This window comes from Biomphalaria glabrata, chromosome 3, assembly GCF_947242115.1.
Source record: "Biomphalaria glabrata chromosome 3, xgBioGlab47.1, whole genome shotgun sequence".
NCBI classification, from domain to species: Eukaryota; Metazoa; Mollusca; class Gastropoda; family Planorbidae; genus Biomphalaria; species Biomphalaria glabrata.
Genome location: NC_074713.1, coordinates 24850099 through 24867962, shown reverse-complemented (window position 1 = coordinate 24867962; position 17864 = coordinate 24850099). Strand labels below are relative to the sequence as shown.

General features: G+C 38.9%; 1 protein-coding gene across 1 annotated transcript in view; it reads right to left on the bottom strand.

Moving 5' to 3' along the window:
• Nucleotides 1-17864, bottom strand: part of LOC106067015 (homeobox protein goosecoid-like) — a 77205-nt gene that overhangs the window by 23930 nt on the left and 35411 nt on the right. Inside the window, exon 3 of the mRNA XM_013226117.2 lies at nt 15275-15483. Coding sequence (XP_013081571.1) covers nt 15275-15483 — 209 coding nt within the window. The remainder of the gene's footprint in view (nt 1-15274; nt 15484-17864) is intronic.

The following is a 17864-nucleotide window of genomic DNA, read 5'->3' as shown; positions in this document are numbered from 1 at the left end:
CAACGTGTAGGCCGGCTGGTCCCTTGCAGCCAAACACAAGTCCAACGTGTAGGCCGGCTGGTCCCTTGCAGCCTAACACAAGTCCAACGTATAGGCCGTCTGGTCCCTTGCAGCCTAACACAAGTCCAACGTATAGGCCGTCTGGTCCCTTGCAGCCAAACACAAGTCCAACGTGTAGGCCGGCTGGTTCCTTGCAGCCAAACACAAGTCTAACGTGGAGAAATGTATTTATTTTATGAAAACTTTTATTTTTAACTTCGGGGCAATAGGGTTTGTTGCTGAACATAAAAATTATATATGTGTCAGACGCGAATAGCCCAATTTTCAGTAAAAGAAATTACAAAAGTCATTTCTCTATAGAAGAAGTTACGAAGGCTATATAAAATACAACCACAGACCTATATATACTACAATAAATATAGGTTTTTGATTTCTAGTTACGATTTATTTAGGTAGGTGCTGTTTTACTATTACATACCAAGTATTAGAGTTTAGAAAAACCCAGCTTTGTTTCTTGTGCAACGCTATTAGCTAAAACCTCATATCATCTCTCCATTAGTATATTTAGATCTATAATCTAATTCTATTCTAGATCTATATATAAAAATCGAATAGATCTAGTAATAGTATAGATTCTATCTTGAGACTAGATTGCCGAGTCAAGCCTATGCTATGCCTATAGTCAGTTTTTATTAGAAAAATGTCTAGATATTAATTAAGACTAAAGTTTTTTAATTATTAGATTATTAGATATAGACATAAGACATATATCTAATAATACTGTAATACGTTTCCTATACTCTATACTTAATAATACGGCATGTCGCCTGAAAGTATATAAAGTGTTTGTTTTTTTTGTAAAAATAAAAAATAGGTGCCGGTACTCAGTGATAGATTGCCTAACTTTCAACTAATAATAAATTAACAATTAACGTTGAATTACAAGAAAAGTAATCATTTTTCCCGACATTGAAAAAAGGTGCCGGTACCCCGTACCGGTGCGTACCGTAACAAAAATATTTGTATATTTCAATCTTCTTTCATTTATTTTTTTTTGCGGGGTTATTGCTACTTAATACATTGATACCGGATCGATTTAAATAGGGCCTAAGTATATAAGCAGGATTTCGAGCATTGGATAAATTTATTTTTTAAATACAAAGTTTTATGGAAGAGTTGTTTGAAGTTTGTAACTTCTTAAATTCAGGCTAAAAATATGGAAGCCTACATTTTTACACTCATTTCTAAACAATTAGAAGAGATGGACTAACTCATAGTGTAGCTTGTGTACATCTGCAAAAACACAAACTCAGTTAGACTTTCAAAACTATTAAAAGAAAAACTTAGTGATTATTTTTACTGTATAATTCTATTATTATTCCTTTTTAGAATTAGGATATAAACAAAAATTTGCCATATGACTTTGTCTAACAGAAAAAAAAAAGAAACTTACGTCTATTTATACAGTTATTTATAGTTACCTAGTAATATAAAATATATTGAACTAACACGTACATTCATCATAATGCAGCCATGTGATTTTTCGCTTATGAACATAGCATTATTTAGGACCAATATTTTACAAAGGCTGCTTGGAGAAATCGGGTATATCCATTAGGAGAAAAACGACCCCTTTACACAAGAAAAATTTAAGAAACTAGAACAGACACAAAATAGACAGTGACATTCATAACAAAATAATATTCAAAATTGATTAGAGTAACACCTTTTTAAGTAATCATTTAAAGTTTAAAATCACTACATTTTTTTTCAACAATTATTTTGTGTATGAAATTGTGTATCGGAAAATGCCGGGTACTTGAAATAAGCTAGTCCTAAAAAAAACAACACAGATCTTGGGTAAAATACTCATCAAATAAAGTACTGTAAAGGTGTAGTTTTACGCGCTAGTTTCAGGTCTTTTCTTTTTATAGCCTCTATCGGGTTTGATCACAACTACCCGTATTTTTTGTGCAGAATTGTTTTCTCTATCAGGCACACTTAAAATTATAGCATAATAATGTCAGTTTAATTTAAAGAGAGCACTGAAAAATGCAAAGATATATAGGAAAAAAGCCACTCTCGGCCCAATACTTTTTAATCAAAGAAACGAAACGGACTAGTCCAACAAACCCTATTATAAAAACCTAATCTTATGCTATAATATTTTTGTTACCACTTTACAAGACATTACATTATTATGATATTGTAGAAGCTTATATTTTCTTCACATCGAGACCAAGCATATAAATGTTAGGGTTTTTTTTTAAATCGTTTAAAATCGTTTTGTTCTTATATAGGTCCTCTCACATATTTAACATTTTAACACGAAATCTAACTTTTTAAAAAAACAGAACTGTCAAAAAGATTACCTAATAACAGGAAATAACAATGACTGTCGAGGCTTTTTCTATTTTGGTTGAAGCTCCACTGAAAACTGTTGGTTGAAGAGCTGGAGAGTCTGAGATCCACTTTGAACCCCCCCCCCTCCCCTCTGCGGTCGTGAAATCGATACAGGATCAGGCTGTAAGCCGCGGCTGGAATTTGAATGGGTAGCGAGTGACGGCTAGGGTGGGGGGGGGGCTGCTGCTTAATAAAGGTTTGATTCACTTCCTCACTGTTTATCCAAGCTTCTCGAAGGGGAGGAGGTCAGAGAGGGGAGGGAGGTTAAATAGGGAGAGGCTGAATGGGGGGCGCAACATTTTGACTACTCATTCGACCGTCCTCGTCACCGCTTGATGTCCAATGGCCTACCCGACGGTTTCAAGGGACATCACTCTGCTTTAGTTATTCTTGACAAGTGGGTGTTGCATCCCCCACCCCCTACTTTTTGTCGACTCTTTAGTCTTCTAATGCCTGCTAAATAACCGCAGACGTCAGGAGGAGATTGCAAATCAGGCGGAAGTAAAGAAAACACCAAAAACGATTCTGCGCGTCGCCGGAACCAATCAGGCGGGAGCCCCAGACCGAGGATAATGAACGTCCAGATCAACCCCCGCCACTAAACGTGCATTATGGGTCAGTTTATACCGTGGGTAAATTTATTTTGTTCTGGTCTTTAAACTTTTTTTATTATTAGTTTTATGAATTGAATTTACTAGCTTAAGGGCTGTCTCTTTCTAATCTTGAGTATGAAAGAGTTCCGATTACTTCCCTTAAGGACTTTCACGCTTCAGTGTTTAAGAGACTATGGATAGTTAACGATCGGACTTATTTAAAAACTAATGTGAACTTTGTCTAGTATGGCCGGGGTGAAACACTGCTCAGCGCACGGATGTCCTCTTAGGAATGTTAAAAACAAAATGCCTGAAAATAAATTCGTCTGCATTGATCCTTTGTGATGTTCTCAGTTTTTATAAATATCCGACTCGTTTTGACACAGGAAGTTATGTTTGGAAGGATTCAATAGAGAGAAAAAAGGGGAGATGATTAGGTTGAACCAAGAATGAGGTACAATGACATCCCTTGCTAGATCCCTTCTGATTGTTAAAACGACCCATACATGGTCTGTGCCGAAGAGATCGGCGTCATACAGCGTGTCTTCTGGAGTTGATGTGATGCGCCTCTGGGGCTAGACATTTTGAATGCAAAGAAATGATTATGGGCTTTGAACAAAGATTTGACGCTGATTCGTAACATTTGGCGAGCATGTGTCAGAAGCAGAAAGATCTGATGTCAACTGGCAGAACAGAATGAGATAGAACACGATGACAACATCTTAGTAAAAGAGAGAAACACACAAACAATCACACACACAATCACACACACACACAAAGATTCACACTGACACAAAACATTCACACACAAACAAACATTTAGTCAAATGATTTTTCTTGTTCTCAGAATTACTCAAAGGGATCTTGAGTATTTGATAATATCTTTATCTTTAAACAATGTATGCCAGTTTGAGGATATCTTTATCTTCAAAAAATGACAAAGAAGAATGGAGAAAGAAGGTTGATAGATCTTATGTGGTGCCCCAACGGTCCAGCAGACCTAGGAATAGGTGAAAGTGAAGAAGTTCAATGTGAACCTGGCCTAACTGATGTCTTATAATGAGTATCTAATTGATCTAATTGTTCTGTAAATTGTCAATCTCTTATTCAAAGCCTGATGAAAAAAAAACATTTTCGTAAAATAAATGTTCAAAATTTCCTCTTCCTTCAGTTCAGTTTTTAGCCTATGTACCTCGCTTACACAATTTACGTAATAATATGAAAAACTATATATGCAAACTAAATAGATTTTTTCTCTATAAAAATAAAAGTAAACATTTTTTTGTAAATTAGTAAATAGTGTGATAGAACTTATATAACTTAGCAATACAATACATTGTAAAAAAATAAATTTATTGACAAAAAAAAATCTGAAACTGTTTGCATAAATATGTTAAAAATATGGTATACAATCGTCTCCCTTACTAAAGATCCTCCAGTGTTTGTTACTATTAATAGTGAATAGTTGTAAAAATGGTGTATTATTATTAAAAAAAACTGCTGGCATAATTGATTTTAAAAATTATTTTTTTCTCTTTCAGAAAAGAAAAAAGTAGCCGTAGCATCAGAACTTAGAATGGTCTAAAATATTATGATGTCGGATATTCACTATCTTTTCCAGTTTAAGAGAGCTAAACGGACGGACGGACGGACAGACAGACCACACAAACCTAATAGCGTCTATTCCCCTTTCGGGGGCCGCTAAAAATATATAACAGTTTATCTTAAAATTCACGTCAACCACTTTTTTTTTTTGTTGTTGTCGTTAGCCCATCTTGACTTAGTGTTACCGTATTGCTCTAGCTATGACATACTCTTACTTCTTGTGTTAGCGGTGTATGAAATAGATATATATATACATTAATTAATTAACTTAATACTATGCATGCTAAATGGCTCAGTGAGAGATGTACTTTAAATTATTTTTTGTTTGGTTTTACTTCGGTCCCATATTTTGACAAGCGCGTTACAGTTTTATATTCCATTGGAACTGTCTCTTTTGCTTTCCCCTGTATGTAAGCACCGACTTTTGTTTTCCCCTGTATGTAAGCACCGACTTCTGCTTTCCCCTGTATGTAAGCACCGACTTTTGCTTTCCTCTGTATGTAAGCACCGACTTTTGCTTTCCTCTGTATGTAAGCACCGACTTTTGCTTTCCTCTGTATGTAAGCACCGACTTTTGTTTTCCTCTGTATGTAAGCACCGACTTTTGCTTTTCCCTGTATGTAAGCACCGACTTTTGTTTTCCCCTGTATGTAAGCACCGACTTCTGCTTTCCCCTGTATGTAAGCACCGACTTTTGTTTTCCCCTGTATGTAAGCACCGACTTTTGCTTTCCTCTGTATGTAAGCACCGACTTTTGTTTTCCCCTGTATGTAAGCACCGACTTTTGCTTTCCTCTGTATGTAAGCACCGACTTTTGTTTTCCCCTGTATGTAAGCACCGACTTTTGTTTTCCCCTGTATGTAAGCACCGACTTTTGCTTTCCTCTGTATGTAAGCACCGACTTTTGCTTTCCTCTGTATGTAAGCACCGACTTTTGTTTTCCCCTGTATGTAAGCACCGACTTTTGCTTTCCTCTGTATGTAAGCACCGACTTTTGTTTTCCCCTGTATGTAAGCACCGACTTTTGCTTTCCTCTGTATGTAAGCACCGACTTTTGTTTTCCCCTGTATGTAAGCACCGACTTTTGTTTTCCCCTGTATGTAAGCACCGACTTTTGTTTTCCCCTGTATGTAAGCACCGACTTTTGTTTTCCCCTGTATGTAAGCACCGACTTTTGCTTTCCTCTGTATGTAAGCACCGACTTTTGTTTTCCCCTGTATGTAAGCACCGACTTTTGCTTTCCTCTGTATGTAAGCACCGACTTTTGTTTTCCCCTGTATGTAAGCACCGACTTTTGCTTTCCTCTGTATGTAAGCACCGACTTTTGTTTTCCCCTGTATGTAAGCACCGACTTTTGTTTTCCCCTGTATGTAAGCACCGACTTTTGTTTTCCCCTGTATGTAAGCACCGACTTTTGTTTTCCCCTGTATGTAAGCACCGACTTTTGCTTTCCTCTGTATGTAAGCACCGACTTTTGTTTTCCCCTGTATGTAAGCACCGACTTTTGCTTTCCTCTGTATGTAAGCACCGACTTTTGTTTTCCCCTGTATGTAAGCACCGACTTTTGCTTTCCTCTGTATGTAAGCACCGACTTTTGTTTTCCCCTGTATGTAAGCACCGACTTTTGTTTTCCCCTGTATGTAAGCACCGACTTTTGTTTTCCCCTGTATGTAAGCACCGACTTTTGTTTTCCCCTGTATGTAAGCACCGACTTTTGTTTTCCCCTGTATGTAAGCACCGACTTTTGCTTTCCTCTGTATGTAAGCACCGACTTCTGCTTTCCCCTGTATGTAAGCACCGACTTTTGTTTTCCCCTGTATGTAAGCACCGACTTCTGCTTCGTCATGAAACTTATTAAGGGGACGTCATTGAAGCGGAACATTTCCTAAACTTAAATATAGATCTAGATCTGGACCAGGTTTAGGCATTAAGGAAGAGACATGGCGGGCTTGCGAAGTCGTTGGTGCGTGGCTAAAAGTCATTCTTAAGCTTTGCAGATTAAGTGATGATACATCTACCAGTCATAGTCTACTCCTGATAGCCTACGTCTTCCTCCAGTCATTCCTATTATTTCTTTCATTGCACCATAGCTTACGAAACACACAAGCACTCACAACCACACACAACCACACACTTACCTTACTATCAACCATCTCAATCACCTCTTTCACTGTCACCCACCCCACTTGCTCCCCACCCGCAATAGACGCCAAACTTGCTCCCCCCCCCCCCCACCAAAAAAAATTAACAACTCCCGACAATGTCGCCTACAAGTAATTAAAGCATTTCTTCTAAAGACCCCGCGCTACGTATTAAAGTTTATGTGTTGTAATTTCTGTTAAAAGCCCTGTGGGTGCAACCGACATCAAAAAACGGACCAACTCAGATCACGCAATATTTTTTTTTCTGTGTAATCCGCTACACGCTCAATTAAAACATAAATAGCAAATTAGAAAATTTTCCTTATAGGAGGACACGTCCTCAGTTATTACTTTAAGTATAATGGACTTGACTTGGGTGTATATCGTACAAAGTTATAGGGATGACCTTCAATTGGGAAAGGTCAAAGGGAAAGAGTAGAGTTCACTTTTCCTCCACCTCGCTGATTCCAGATATCGTAGAAATTACTTCGATTCCTGTTTACTATTTTTTGAATTTGTAGACTCGAACTGGGCCAAGCATTTCCGTTTGAATCCCTCACCTTTATTTTAAGATAAAAAATACAATTTGAAAAAAAGAAGGAAATAATATTTGATACCAATGAAATAATCTGCATGTCAATAGAACTCTGAAAGAAATAGAGACAAACAGAAAGAATGATATTGGAGATTTTCTTACCAAAGTTGAATTACAGTTTTCTGTTCTTCATTTACACATCATATTGGTAATTTTATAATACAGTGCTAAAAATGCACAAGTATTATTACGTTTTAAAAAGTTATTAATTCATCAATAGCTTCGTTTTCTTGACACCAGATACACCACAAAACCTGCTATTTATAGATATGACCTTATTCTATGAACATCTCCAGTGTAGTGTTTTATGCGCATTGCAAAAGTCAAAGAAAGAAATAAACTATGCTCATAGACATACATAAATATAAACTGGAAAAAGGAAATAACTTCATGTAGCTTGAAAACATGTATATCTATTGTTGTCGGATTTCCGAATTCTGAAAAGTTGCATGATCTTCAGTCTTAGAGATAAAACAAAACTATACTGCTTATAAATGCTGTATAATAAAGTACACAAAATTGCAAGTCACAAATTTTCGTTTCATAAAACTCTTTTATCGGCCAGTCTATATTTATTTATGTCTATGACTATGCTACGGTCAGTTTCTAGTTCTTTCCAGTCGGGTATATGACGTTTTGGCGCAGCCGTATTTTTGTCACAACGATTTTGGCGTGAGCCGTTTTGACGCGGCTCGTTTGCCTGAGAGGTTATTATGTTGATTTATAAAACAATTTTTTTTTACAATAAACACTGTTTCTTTCACTCTAGTACAGGGGTTCTCAACCTTTGGGTCGCGAACCCTTTGGGGGTCGATTGACGATTTGCCAGGGGTCGCCTAAGACCATCAAAAATTTGGATTGTTTTTGTCTACTCTTCTATTGCTGTTTGGGTGGGGTCGCCGCAGAGTGGAGGATTGTAAAAAGGGGTCGCCGAGCTTAAAAGGTTGAGAACCGCTGCTCTAGTATATATAGTATAAATTCTCCCCCAGCCCCCCAAAATAAAAATTCAATAATTTTGGCTATTCATGAACGCGTATTGCGAACCACGGATGGCTACATGGTTGTGTCTTATGTTCCAGGGACATCATCTCGATGGTCTCAGGTTTGAACCCTGCCCGTCGCCATCCTGTGGGAGGTTTGAGCTAGGATGTAATTATTGTCCTATCCTAATTCCCAGAGAGCACCCGAAACAAGTAAAACATACAATTTATGAAACTATGGAGTATGTGTGTGTGTGTTTCTATGATGACGGTGGGAAGAGGTTAGCGATGCAGTGGGAATGATGCAAGATAGGCGGCATTGTCGTCAGTGGTCTAAGGTAGAACAGCCGACTCCAGGCCAGAGTGAAAAGACGTGTTTTTGTAGTGAGTTAGACTTTGTTCAGAAAATTATTTTGTATTAATACAAGTTTACTACATTGATTTGATCTCAAGTTGATTTTGTCGACATTGTCATGAAAGTTTTAATTGTTCACAAAGAAGTGAATCGAGTTTGTTTTTTCCAAGTTTTAGAAGTGACGATATAATACGCCTAGAGCGGTTTAGTTGTCTACCAGCAGTTTGGTGCTACAAGTCTACCCATAACACTATGAAAGGTCAGATTCCTACCTGAGACCATGACGTGCTCCCCCACCCCCTCCACCCCATAAATTAATGGTGTGCTAAACGCATAGAACTAAACTCATCAATTGTTGTTGTTTTTTTCTTTGTTTTTTTTAAATAGTTTTCTTGTAAACAAAAAAAATGGCATATAAAAAATTCATCATTTCTTTCCATTTTGTTTTTGGGCAATATTAGGACCCCCACACACATTATATTGTCAGTGACATAGCAAAGATTGCACTACAATCTTAAGTCCCAAATATAATAGACAAAGTTAACAATTGTGCATGATATAAAAAAAAATTACGTTTGAACACAAACACACATACAAAAATTCTTTCTAAAGACATAATAAAATGAACCTATATAATTTAGCTAAAACATTTTGCGCCAAAACGATCATAGCGCCAAAACGGCTGCGCCAAAGCATCTGCGCCAAAGCGTCCTGCTTCGTTTCCACTCCTTGCTACCTTATTATTGGACATGAAAAAAAAACAAAAAAACTTTAAATTCTTATGTGCGTTAGTATTTGTGAACATGTAGCCGGGACACTTGGTTCTTTGTGCTAATATCTTCTACATAGTGGGCAGTTGAATGTACCAAGGCTTATTGATGACTTGTATGTATAGTGGGCAGTTGAATGTACCAAGGCTTATTGATGACTTGTATGTATAGTGGGCAGTTGAATGTACCAAGGCTTATTGATGACTTGTATGTATAGTGGGCAGTTGAATGTACCAAGGCTTATTGATGACTTGTATGTATAGTGGGCAGTTGAATGTACCAAGGCTTATTGATGACTTGTATGTATATAGTGGGCAGTTGAATGTACCAAGGCTTATTGATGACTTGTATGTATAGTGGGCAGTTGAATGTACCAAGGCTTATTGATGACTTGTATGTATATTTCTTATTGGATCCAGAAGACTCCCATCTGATATTGGAACATCTGGCTGGGAGGACACCACAGAAGCTGGACATTATTTATTCAATGGGGATTACACGCTTTTATGCAAGCAGGCTATGAAAATACGTCAGCAGCAGATGTACAAAATTGCAGGAGCGAACTTATGACATTTTACTACTCACACAGAGAGAGAGAGATAATGAGAGATATGGGACAAAAAAGAGACAGAGAGAAAGAAAGAAGAAGAAGAAGAGAAAGAGAGAGAAGAAGAGTGAGAGAGAAAGAGAATGAGAGAGATGGGACAAAAAAGAGACAGAGAGAGAGAGAGAGTGTGTGTGAGAGAGAGAGTCACTGAGAGACGTATTTATATTGATGGAATGGACCTCACGTCCTTCGATTCAGTTCTTATAGTATATTTAAAAGAGGCGTTAGATTTGAGCCCCAAGACTTCCAGGGTCTAGTTTTATTGACTTCCATTCACTGAAGACCTATAAACCCATGAGTCTTAGAAGTAACCATAAAATATATAGAGTGAGTCTTATAATATTCCCCCTCCCTTTTTTTTTTCAACCCACACACACACACATAGACACACAAGAGAAAACACGGTTACTATTATGTCAATGGAAACATTGTATATTCTATTTCCACCTCTCCTAACCAGAACAGTTCAGTGATAAATTAGCTTGCGATGTTCAAGATGGGAAATGGACGTGTGTGTGTGTGTGTGTGCCTGGGGGGGGGGGGGAGGCAGGCCCCGAGGAAGGGAGCACGGAGATCAGGCGCCATTTTGTTTGTATTATTTTGTTATGTATCAGTTCACTTTGTGATCATCTTGCCGATTTCTTTGAGCGATAACTCTCTGCGGTTCAGCGGCGTATGCCCCTAGTTGGCACCGATTCACTCAAGTGCGTCTTTAATCGTTTTTTCCTGTATAATCCCCCTTTCATTCTTGTGTAGTTGCGCGCGCGTGTGCGTTCAACGGCCGCAACCGCCCCGTGTTCATTCTGACTTTATCGAAACCATCAGCTCGCGGGGCGCCCTAGTGTAGGATCCGGCCTTCAAAGAGGTGTTTTTCCCCCCACCTCCATCTTTATCTTCTCTTGATTTTTTTTTTTGCCCCCCCCCCCTCCCCAGAAAGAAAAATAAGAAATCTACTTCTAACGTTAGGGCTCTGCTACATAAAAAACAAAAAAGTAGCGCTGGGGCGCTACACTTGGTGAGCTTGGAATGAGATGGATGTTTTATGGGCCCCCGAGTGGAGCCTCTTAGTGGATGGGGTTGAAATATTGATGAGCACTGCTGCTACCGTTGAAGCCCATGGTCCGTGTTCACTGTCCATCTAGTGACATACTTGTATGCTTTTTTTCCCCTCTCTCTCTTTTTTCCACGTGTGCATGAAATGGCTTCTTCGTTAGGTAGTAGCTAGCGAGGTGTGTGTCTGGGGGGGGGGGGGTGATGAGGCGTATGGGAGAGAAAGGAGTGAGGCGTAGAAAAACTTGAGACTTAGGGAGTATGCGGGTTAGGGATAAAGAGGAAGCTAAGACTGGCGAGAGAGGCGGGAAGAGAGAGAGGCGAGGGTTGACAGGAGAGAATAGGAGTGTCGGTAGAGGCGCTTGGAGATAAGAGAGGCTTTGAGTATTGGAGGTGCGTTGGCTGATTGATAAAGCGCATGGTTTCCAAACATGGGTCGCGGGTTCGAATCGTGTTTTTTTTTAAAGTTTCTGACCCGTCGACATTCGGATATTTTTAAAATCTATATTGTGGATTGCCCTATCTTGCGAAGGCCCAGTGGATGTAGCCCCGCCTGCACTCCATTAAATCCGGCCCTGGCTATTATTATACATGTATTAGAGATATTAAATGATATTAGTGATACAACTGATGTTTAAGCTATTAGTGAAGTTGTAATGTTTTCATAATGATATTTGTTTGGTTTGATTGGAAAGGGAGTGTGTTGGGGCCGTCTATTAGAAACAGGGTTTGCGTTTCGATTAGTTGACACGAATATCTAAGCTCAACTCCCGTTTCTCTGTAGAAAGTAGGAAGTCTTTTAAAAGATAAGTTTATTTTTATTTACTTTGTCCACTTTCTGGAGTGTGGGATGCGACACAATGACCTTTGGTGACCACACAAAGATGACCACACAATGACCCAAGGTGACCACACGTTGATCACACGATGGCCACACAATGACCCTCGGTGACCACACATTGACCACACGATGGCCACTCAAAGACCCTCGGTGACTACACGATGGCCACACAATGACCCTCGGTGACCACACATTGACCACACAATGACCCTCGGTGACCACACGGTGTCCCCACACTGGTGACCGGTTCAAGGTTTACACAGGAAGACAAAGAGATAACGACGAAGGGGATCCTTGTGGCTGTGCCGACGGTCCAAAGCGCAAACCACGCGAAACAGACGTCCAATCAAATATATACGAAACACCGACAGCGTTCACCGACTCTCTTCTCTCGCGCCTGCCATCCTTGCCCCTGTTTCACCTCTCTCACTGTCGCAGGTACACGATTCTTGCGTGTGCTGAGTAATTATCCTTGTATTAAAAAACAGAGGCTAAGCCTTGGCTCTTCTAGTGATGACCACGACATGATGTGAAGTCCTTAACTATTGTATGTTTTATTTGAAACCTTTCTGAGACCGAAAAATAAAAAGACCTACTCAATAACCTTTTTACTAAATGGGTTTGAAAAATGGGGATAAATAGGGGGGTATGGTAGAAATCTCAGTTCTTTGTCGACAATCGCAGGTCATAAAGACCTGAGGGTTCTGCTCTCAAAAACGATGGTGTAGAATAGCGAACACGCTAATGCTAAAAACTAGCGTGTTGGGAAAAATGTACTGACTAGCGTGTGGAAGATTTAGCTCAAAATGTAAACATTTTGATAATCAAACACACATGAACTCACACAGTAAAACAAGAACTATCCGTGGACATTTTCTCTAGTACTAGTTGGACATTTTCTCTAGTACCAATTGGACATTTTCTCTAGTACCAATTGGACATTTTCTCTAGTACCAATTGGACATTTTCTCTAGTACTAATTGGACATTTTCTCTAGTACTAATTTTATGTTTTCTCTAGTACTAATGCGACATTTTCTCTAGAGCTAATTCGACTTTTTCTCTGGTACCAATTTGACATTTTCTCTTATACTAGTTGGACATTTTCTCGGGACATCTAGTAATAATTGGTCATTTCTTTAAGTACAAATTTTGACATCTTCTCTAGTGTTAATTGGACGTTTTCTCTAGTACTAATTGGACATTTTAGTACTAATTGGCCATTTACTATACTTCTAATTGGAAGTTTTCTCTAGTACAAAGCGGACCGTCCTCTTCTTTATCTTAAAATAAAAAGGTGACGTTGTAAAAACGCTTCCAGACTAGGCGTGTTTGGAGTAGCCGAATTGTTCATGAACTAGACCCACAGATACTACATCGATGTCAATCATTTCATTTTCTGTCCATATTAGAAGCGAGATCATTTCTTTCAAAAAGTCTTACATTGTTTTTGGATTGTTTCGTAAATTCAAATTTATTTATTTATTTTATTTTTCGGTTTCATTTTGTTTTACGATGTGAGAAATTTGAAATCTTTGGAGATTAGATTTGTAACGCCCCCCCCCCCCCGAGTCTTGTTGTTCTAAACATTTCTTTGGGACACAAAGAGAAAAACAAAGAGCACTTAAGTCCAGACTAAAATAAGCATATGTTGTGTATGTAGTTAAATGTTAAAAAGTGTTCAATAAGTTAAATGGTAATAAGTGGTAGACTGACTACGGTTTTCAGAAAAAAAAGGGGGGGGGGTGTCTGTAGATATTCAGCGCGTACCAGACGTGTTTGTGTTTGATTCCTATCTCTCAATGCTCAAAAGGGGGGGGGGGGTTTCTACGTGAATACAAAGTTAATATCAAACAGTCCGGCTAGACCCTCTCGACCACCTAAAGGGTGTCATTTGTAAATATAAAGATCTTACCGAAAGGTCTAGTTCAAATCCTCCACTATCGAAGCTCAAAAAGGGATTGCTGTAAATCTGAAGCTCGTATTTGAGAGATGCAATGACCCCCCCCCCCTTCTCTATAACGTGATGTAACGACTTTACAAAAATATGATACACCACAGCTTTAAAATAGAATGGCGCCAAGTTTATTTCGAAGCGTCGGGTTGCGGATTAAAACACTAGAATATGTTTCTGTTTGAGGCGTGTTCCAAGCCCTTTGAGTTTGAAGACTCACAAAACATCATTATCTTGTTCTCCTATCTGCAACCTAATACATTTTACGACTCTATGGGGCGCTGAAATCTCTCCAGCACCCTAACGCCCTACAGAGAAATCACCCATCATTGTTTCAACAGGAACGCTCTGAATATGATATTCAAGCCCTTCTCATCACATACATGCGCGCACACACACACACACACACAATTCAACACCCTAGGTTTAGATAACGTTCAACGAACTACAAGTGATGATAATATTTTAATACCAGTCACCAGAATTGTAAAATGGCAGACCATAAAACACACCAATGTCAATGAACACACACAGACACGCGCACACACATCCACACAATGCTTGGAAAAAAAAAGTTCATAAATATCAAGAATCTTCACCTAAATCGTGGGAACTTGATCTAGTTTTGAATGTGTGTGTGTGTATAAACCGAAAAGGGGGTGAGTATGCAGTATAGATGTGTGAGCTAATGCTAGGGTGTGAGTGAGTCTTAGAATGTGTGTGCGTTTCTGTGTGTGTCATAACCGCGACATGCAGGTCCCGGGTCTCACCGCGACAGATAACTTCATTTCTCCGGAACGCTTGGTGCGAAGTTACGGTGAACCGTTTAGTTGGCACAGTCCGACACTTGACACTTGCGGACGTTGCTTGTCTTTTTTTTTTCAAAAAAATCTTTTTATCTTTACCTTTTTTTTTTCGACCGGCTCCAGTTTCCGCTGTGGGTTCTTACTGTGATTTATGTGGTGGGAAATGGAGATATCAAGTCCCGATTAACGCATTATCTTAATGGCTTCCCACGGTCATCGCAGCTTAGCAACTTAAAAGATAATCTCAAATATCGACATTTAAACCGTTGAGAACTTAAAAACTTTCAGCTTTGTTGATTTGAACTGTTAGGGCTGCAGTCTATAATAAAGATTTCTTCCATTATCGAAGGCCTATATAGCTGGTGAGTGAAGCGGGTGTCAAATTCAAAGAGAATATATTGGTGTTGAGTAGCTTGAATAACGAACCATTTTCTGTATAGATTTAACTGTAGGGGTGCCTCCTCAAATCCCGCGCTAGGAGGCCAGTCTCAACTAAAGTCTGGGACTTTCAGTTTTGGCTAGCAACTAAAGTGGTGCAGAATAATACGTTAAAAGGCTTATTATGTTAGACTGACCTCGACCCTCTCCTCTTTAAGGTCCACCTTATTGGCCAGCTCCTCTCTCATCATGACGTCCGGGTAGTGGGTCTTCTGGAAGGTGTCCTCCAGCCTTTCCAACTGCTCTTCTGTAAAGATTGTCCGGTGGCGACGCTTTCGTTTCTGGCTACCGGCGTTGACCAGGTCGACAGGACTCAGCAGGCCGCTGAATGGATGAGGGTAGTGACCTGAAAGAATATATGAATTTGCCCTGTTACACGAGGGTAGCTGCTTACGTAGCAATATAAATATCTCTAAATATAAGACTATTTCCTGGTCAATGAAACGAAGAATAAATCAAACTGAAGCTTAACAATGAGCGCCCCTATATCTTTTGTATTCTATGGGTGTACAAGTGTACATGTATTCTATGTGATTATATTCTTTGTGGTTATATTCTGTGTGGTTGTTTCCTATATGGCTATATGCAGCGTGGTTGTTTTCTATATGGTTATATTCTTTGTAGTTAAATTCTATGTGGTTGTTTCCTATGTAATTTTATTCTTTGTGGTTATATTCTGTGTGGTTGTTTCCTATGTGGTTATATGCAGCGTGGTTGTTTTCTTTGTGGTTATATTCTATGTGGGTGTTTTTCCTATGTGGTTGTATTCTATGTGGTTATATTCTGTTTTTTTTTTTCTATATGATTGTATTCTATGTGGTTACATTATACACAGGTTCTTCTATTACAGTTTAACTACTTTCTACACAAGACGTTGCGTACAAATGTTCATGTATGTTTATTGGTTGATTCAACTCCTTACTGAATACAAGGAAGCATTTAAGGTAAGTGCGGGATTTCCCACTGGAACGTGTTCAAAATAGACCAAATTTAATTTTAAGATAATTATATGTTTTAAAAAAATTATAACGGTCAAACCAGAATTTTCATTGTGTGGCCAATTAGTGAATTTCTTTCTCAAGATAGACATAAACTGTCAAATTTCTAGAAAAATGTTTAGAGCCGTTTTCGAGATCCGTGTCCAAGTTCCAGAATTTGCCGATGAATAAAAATAAGCACATAAAAAAGTGAATAGATCTTTTCTAGCAAGTCTAATCTCAAAGCCACCAAGCTGATTTCAACTAAAGATTCCCATGCATGCATAAAGCATATTTCATTGGGTTCGTACATGGACACGAGTCTCTCGCGAGATCTCCGCTTCCCTTTATTCCTCTCTCCCGTATCTATTTTTGTTTACACGCCGATCGGACCAATCACGTATTGATCTCATCATTTTAAACCGTTTTACGCGTCTTAATAGAGCAATAAATCTTAAAAGCTTACCCTACTCCCCCCACCCTCTTTTTTTTTTACGTTCTTCGTGTAGACCTACGCCACGAGGGCGTTAATTGTTGTGTTCAATGCCCCTCCCCTCCCCGGCAGCATAGTCCAAAGCCAGGCCCGATTAAAATCAGCAGACATATTGATGTCGGTATATCTGGGTCCAAGCTGCTTTGTTAAAGCAGTCGATCGTTGTTAGAATGATATTAATGGATTACAATGCGTGGCTCGCGTTTGATAGCGGCGCACAACAGGGTCGTTAATATTGTTTTGTTATAATCTTATGATTAGCATGCCGCTCCATGGTGGAGGGCTCATGATTCATACGAATACTTGACAATGATCAAACAATATCAAAATAACCATTCAAAAGGCGACCACGAAATCTGTTCACATGGCTAAGAAAACACATTCACATTTGAAGCCTTCAGAACAAAATGAAATTATGAAATCGAGATTTATTTTTTTTTTTAGCTGGCTTTCTCGTCATGTCGGAATCTCGAAAATTTTAATGACTGGAAATAAAGGTGAAGGACGTCTTCTATTGCTCGAATATTCAACAAGCAAATCGACTCTTTAAAATCAATGAGACTCGGAGATCCGGCATATAGCAATAAAAAGAAATGCTTTTTTTTTCTTTTAAATTTTAAATGACATTATCGACTCAAAACTGCAAGATGAAGGAAATAAAAAATTCGAGTGAAGGGAATGGGTTAAAACAAAACTTTATTTGCACTAGCGTTCTGACTTTGTTTTTGTTAAAAAAAAAATGCCAATATGTTTTTTTATTTATACAGTTCGCAATCTTTCCTCTTAAATTAGTTTCCTGTTGTACTTTGATGTACCCGAAGGTCAGCTCTGCAAGCGTCTCAGCAGCTACGAAACATTAGGTGGACATAGAACAGGGGTTCTCAGCCTGTGGTCGCGACCCTCTTGGGGGTCGATTAACGATTTGCCAGGGGTCGCCAGAGACCATCGAAAAAAATGAATAGTTTTGTCTATTCTTCTATTGCTGTGTGTCTGAGCCGGGGGGGGGGGGGGGGAGGGGTGGTCGCGGCAGAGTGTGGGATTGTAAAGAGGGGTCACAGAGCTTAAAAGGTTGAGAACCGCTGACATAGAAGCTTGTTCTGGATTTGTCGCCAAACTCTCCCTACCCTACTACTGGCAATGCTGTACTAGCGGGTATACTCGGCGACAAACTGAAGCGAATTCAGAGTAATCCTGATCAAATAGCTCTACGCAAAAACAAGACACGATTCTTCCCGCAGTTTTTGCTTCGCACCTAAC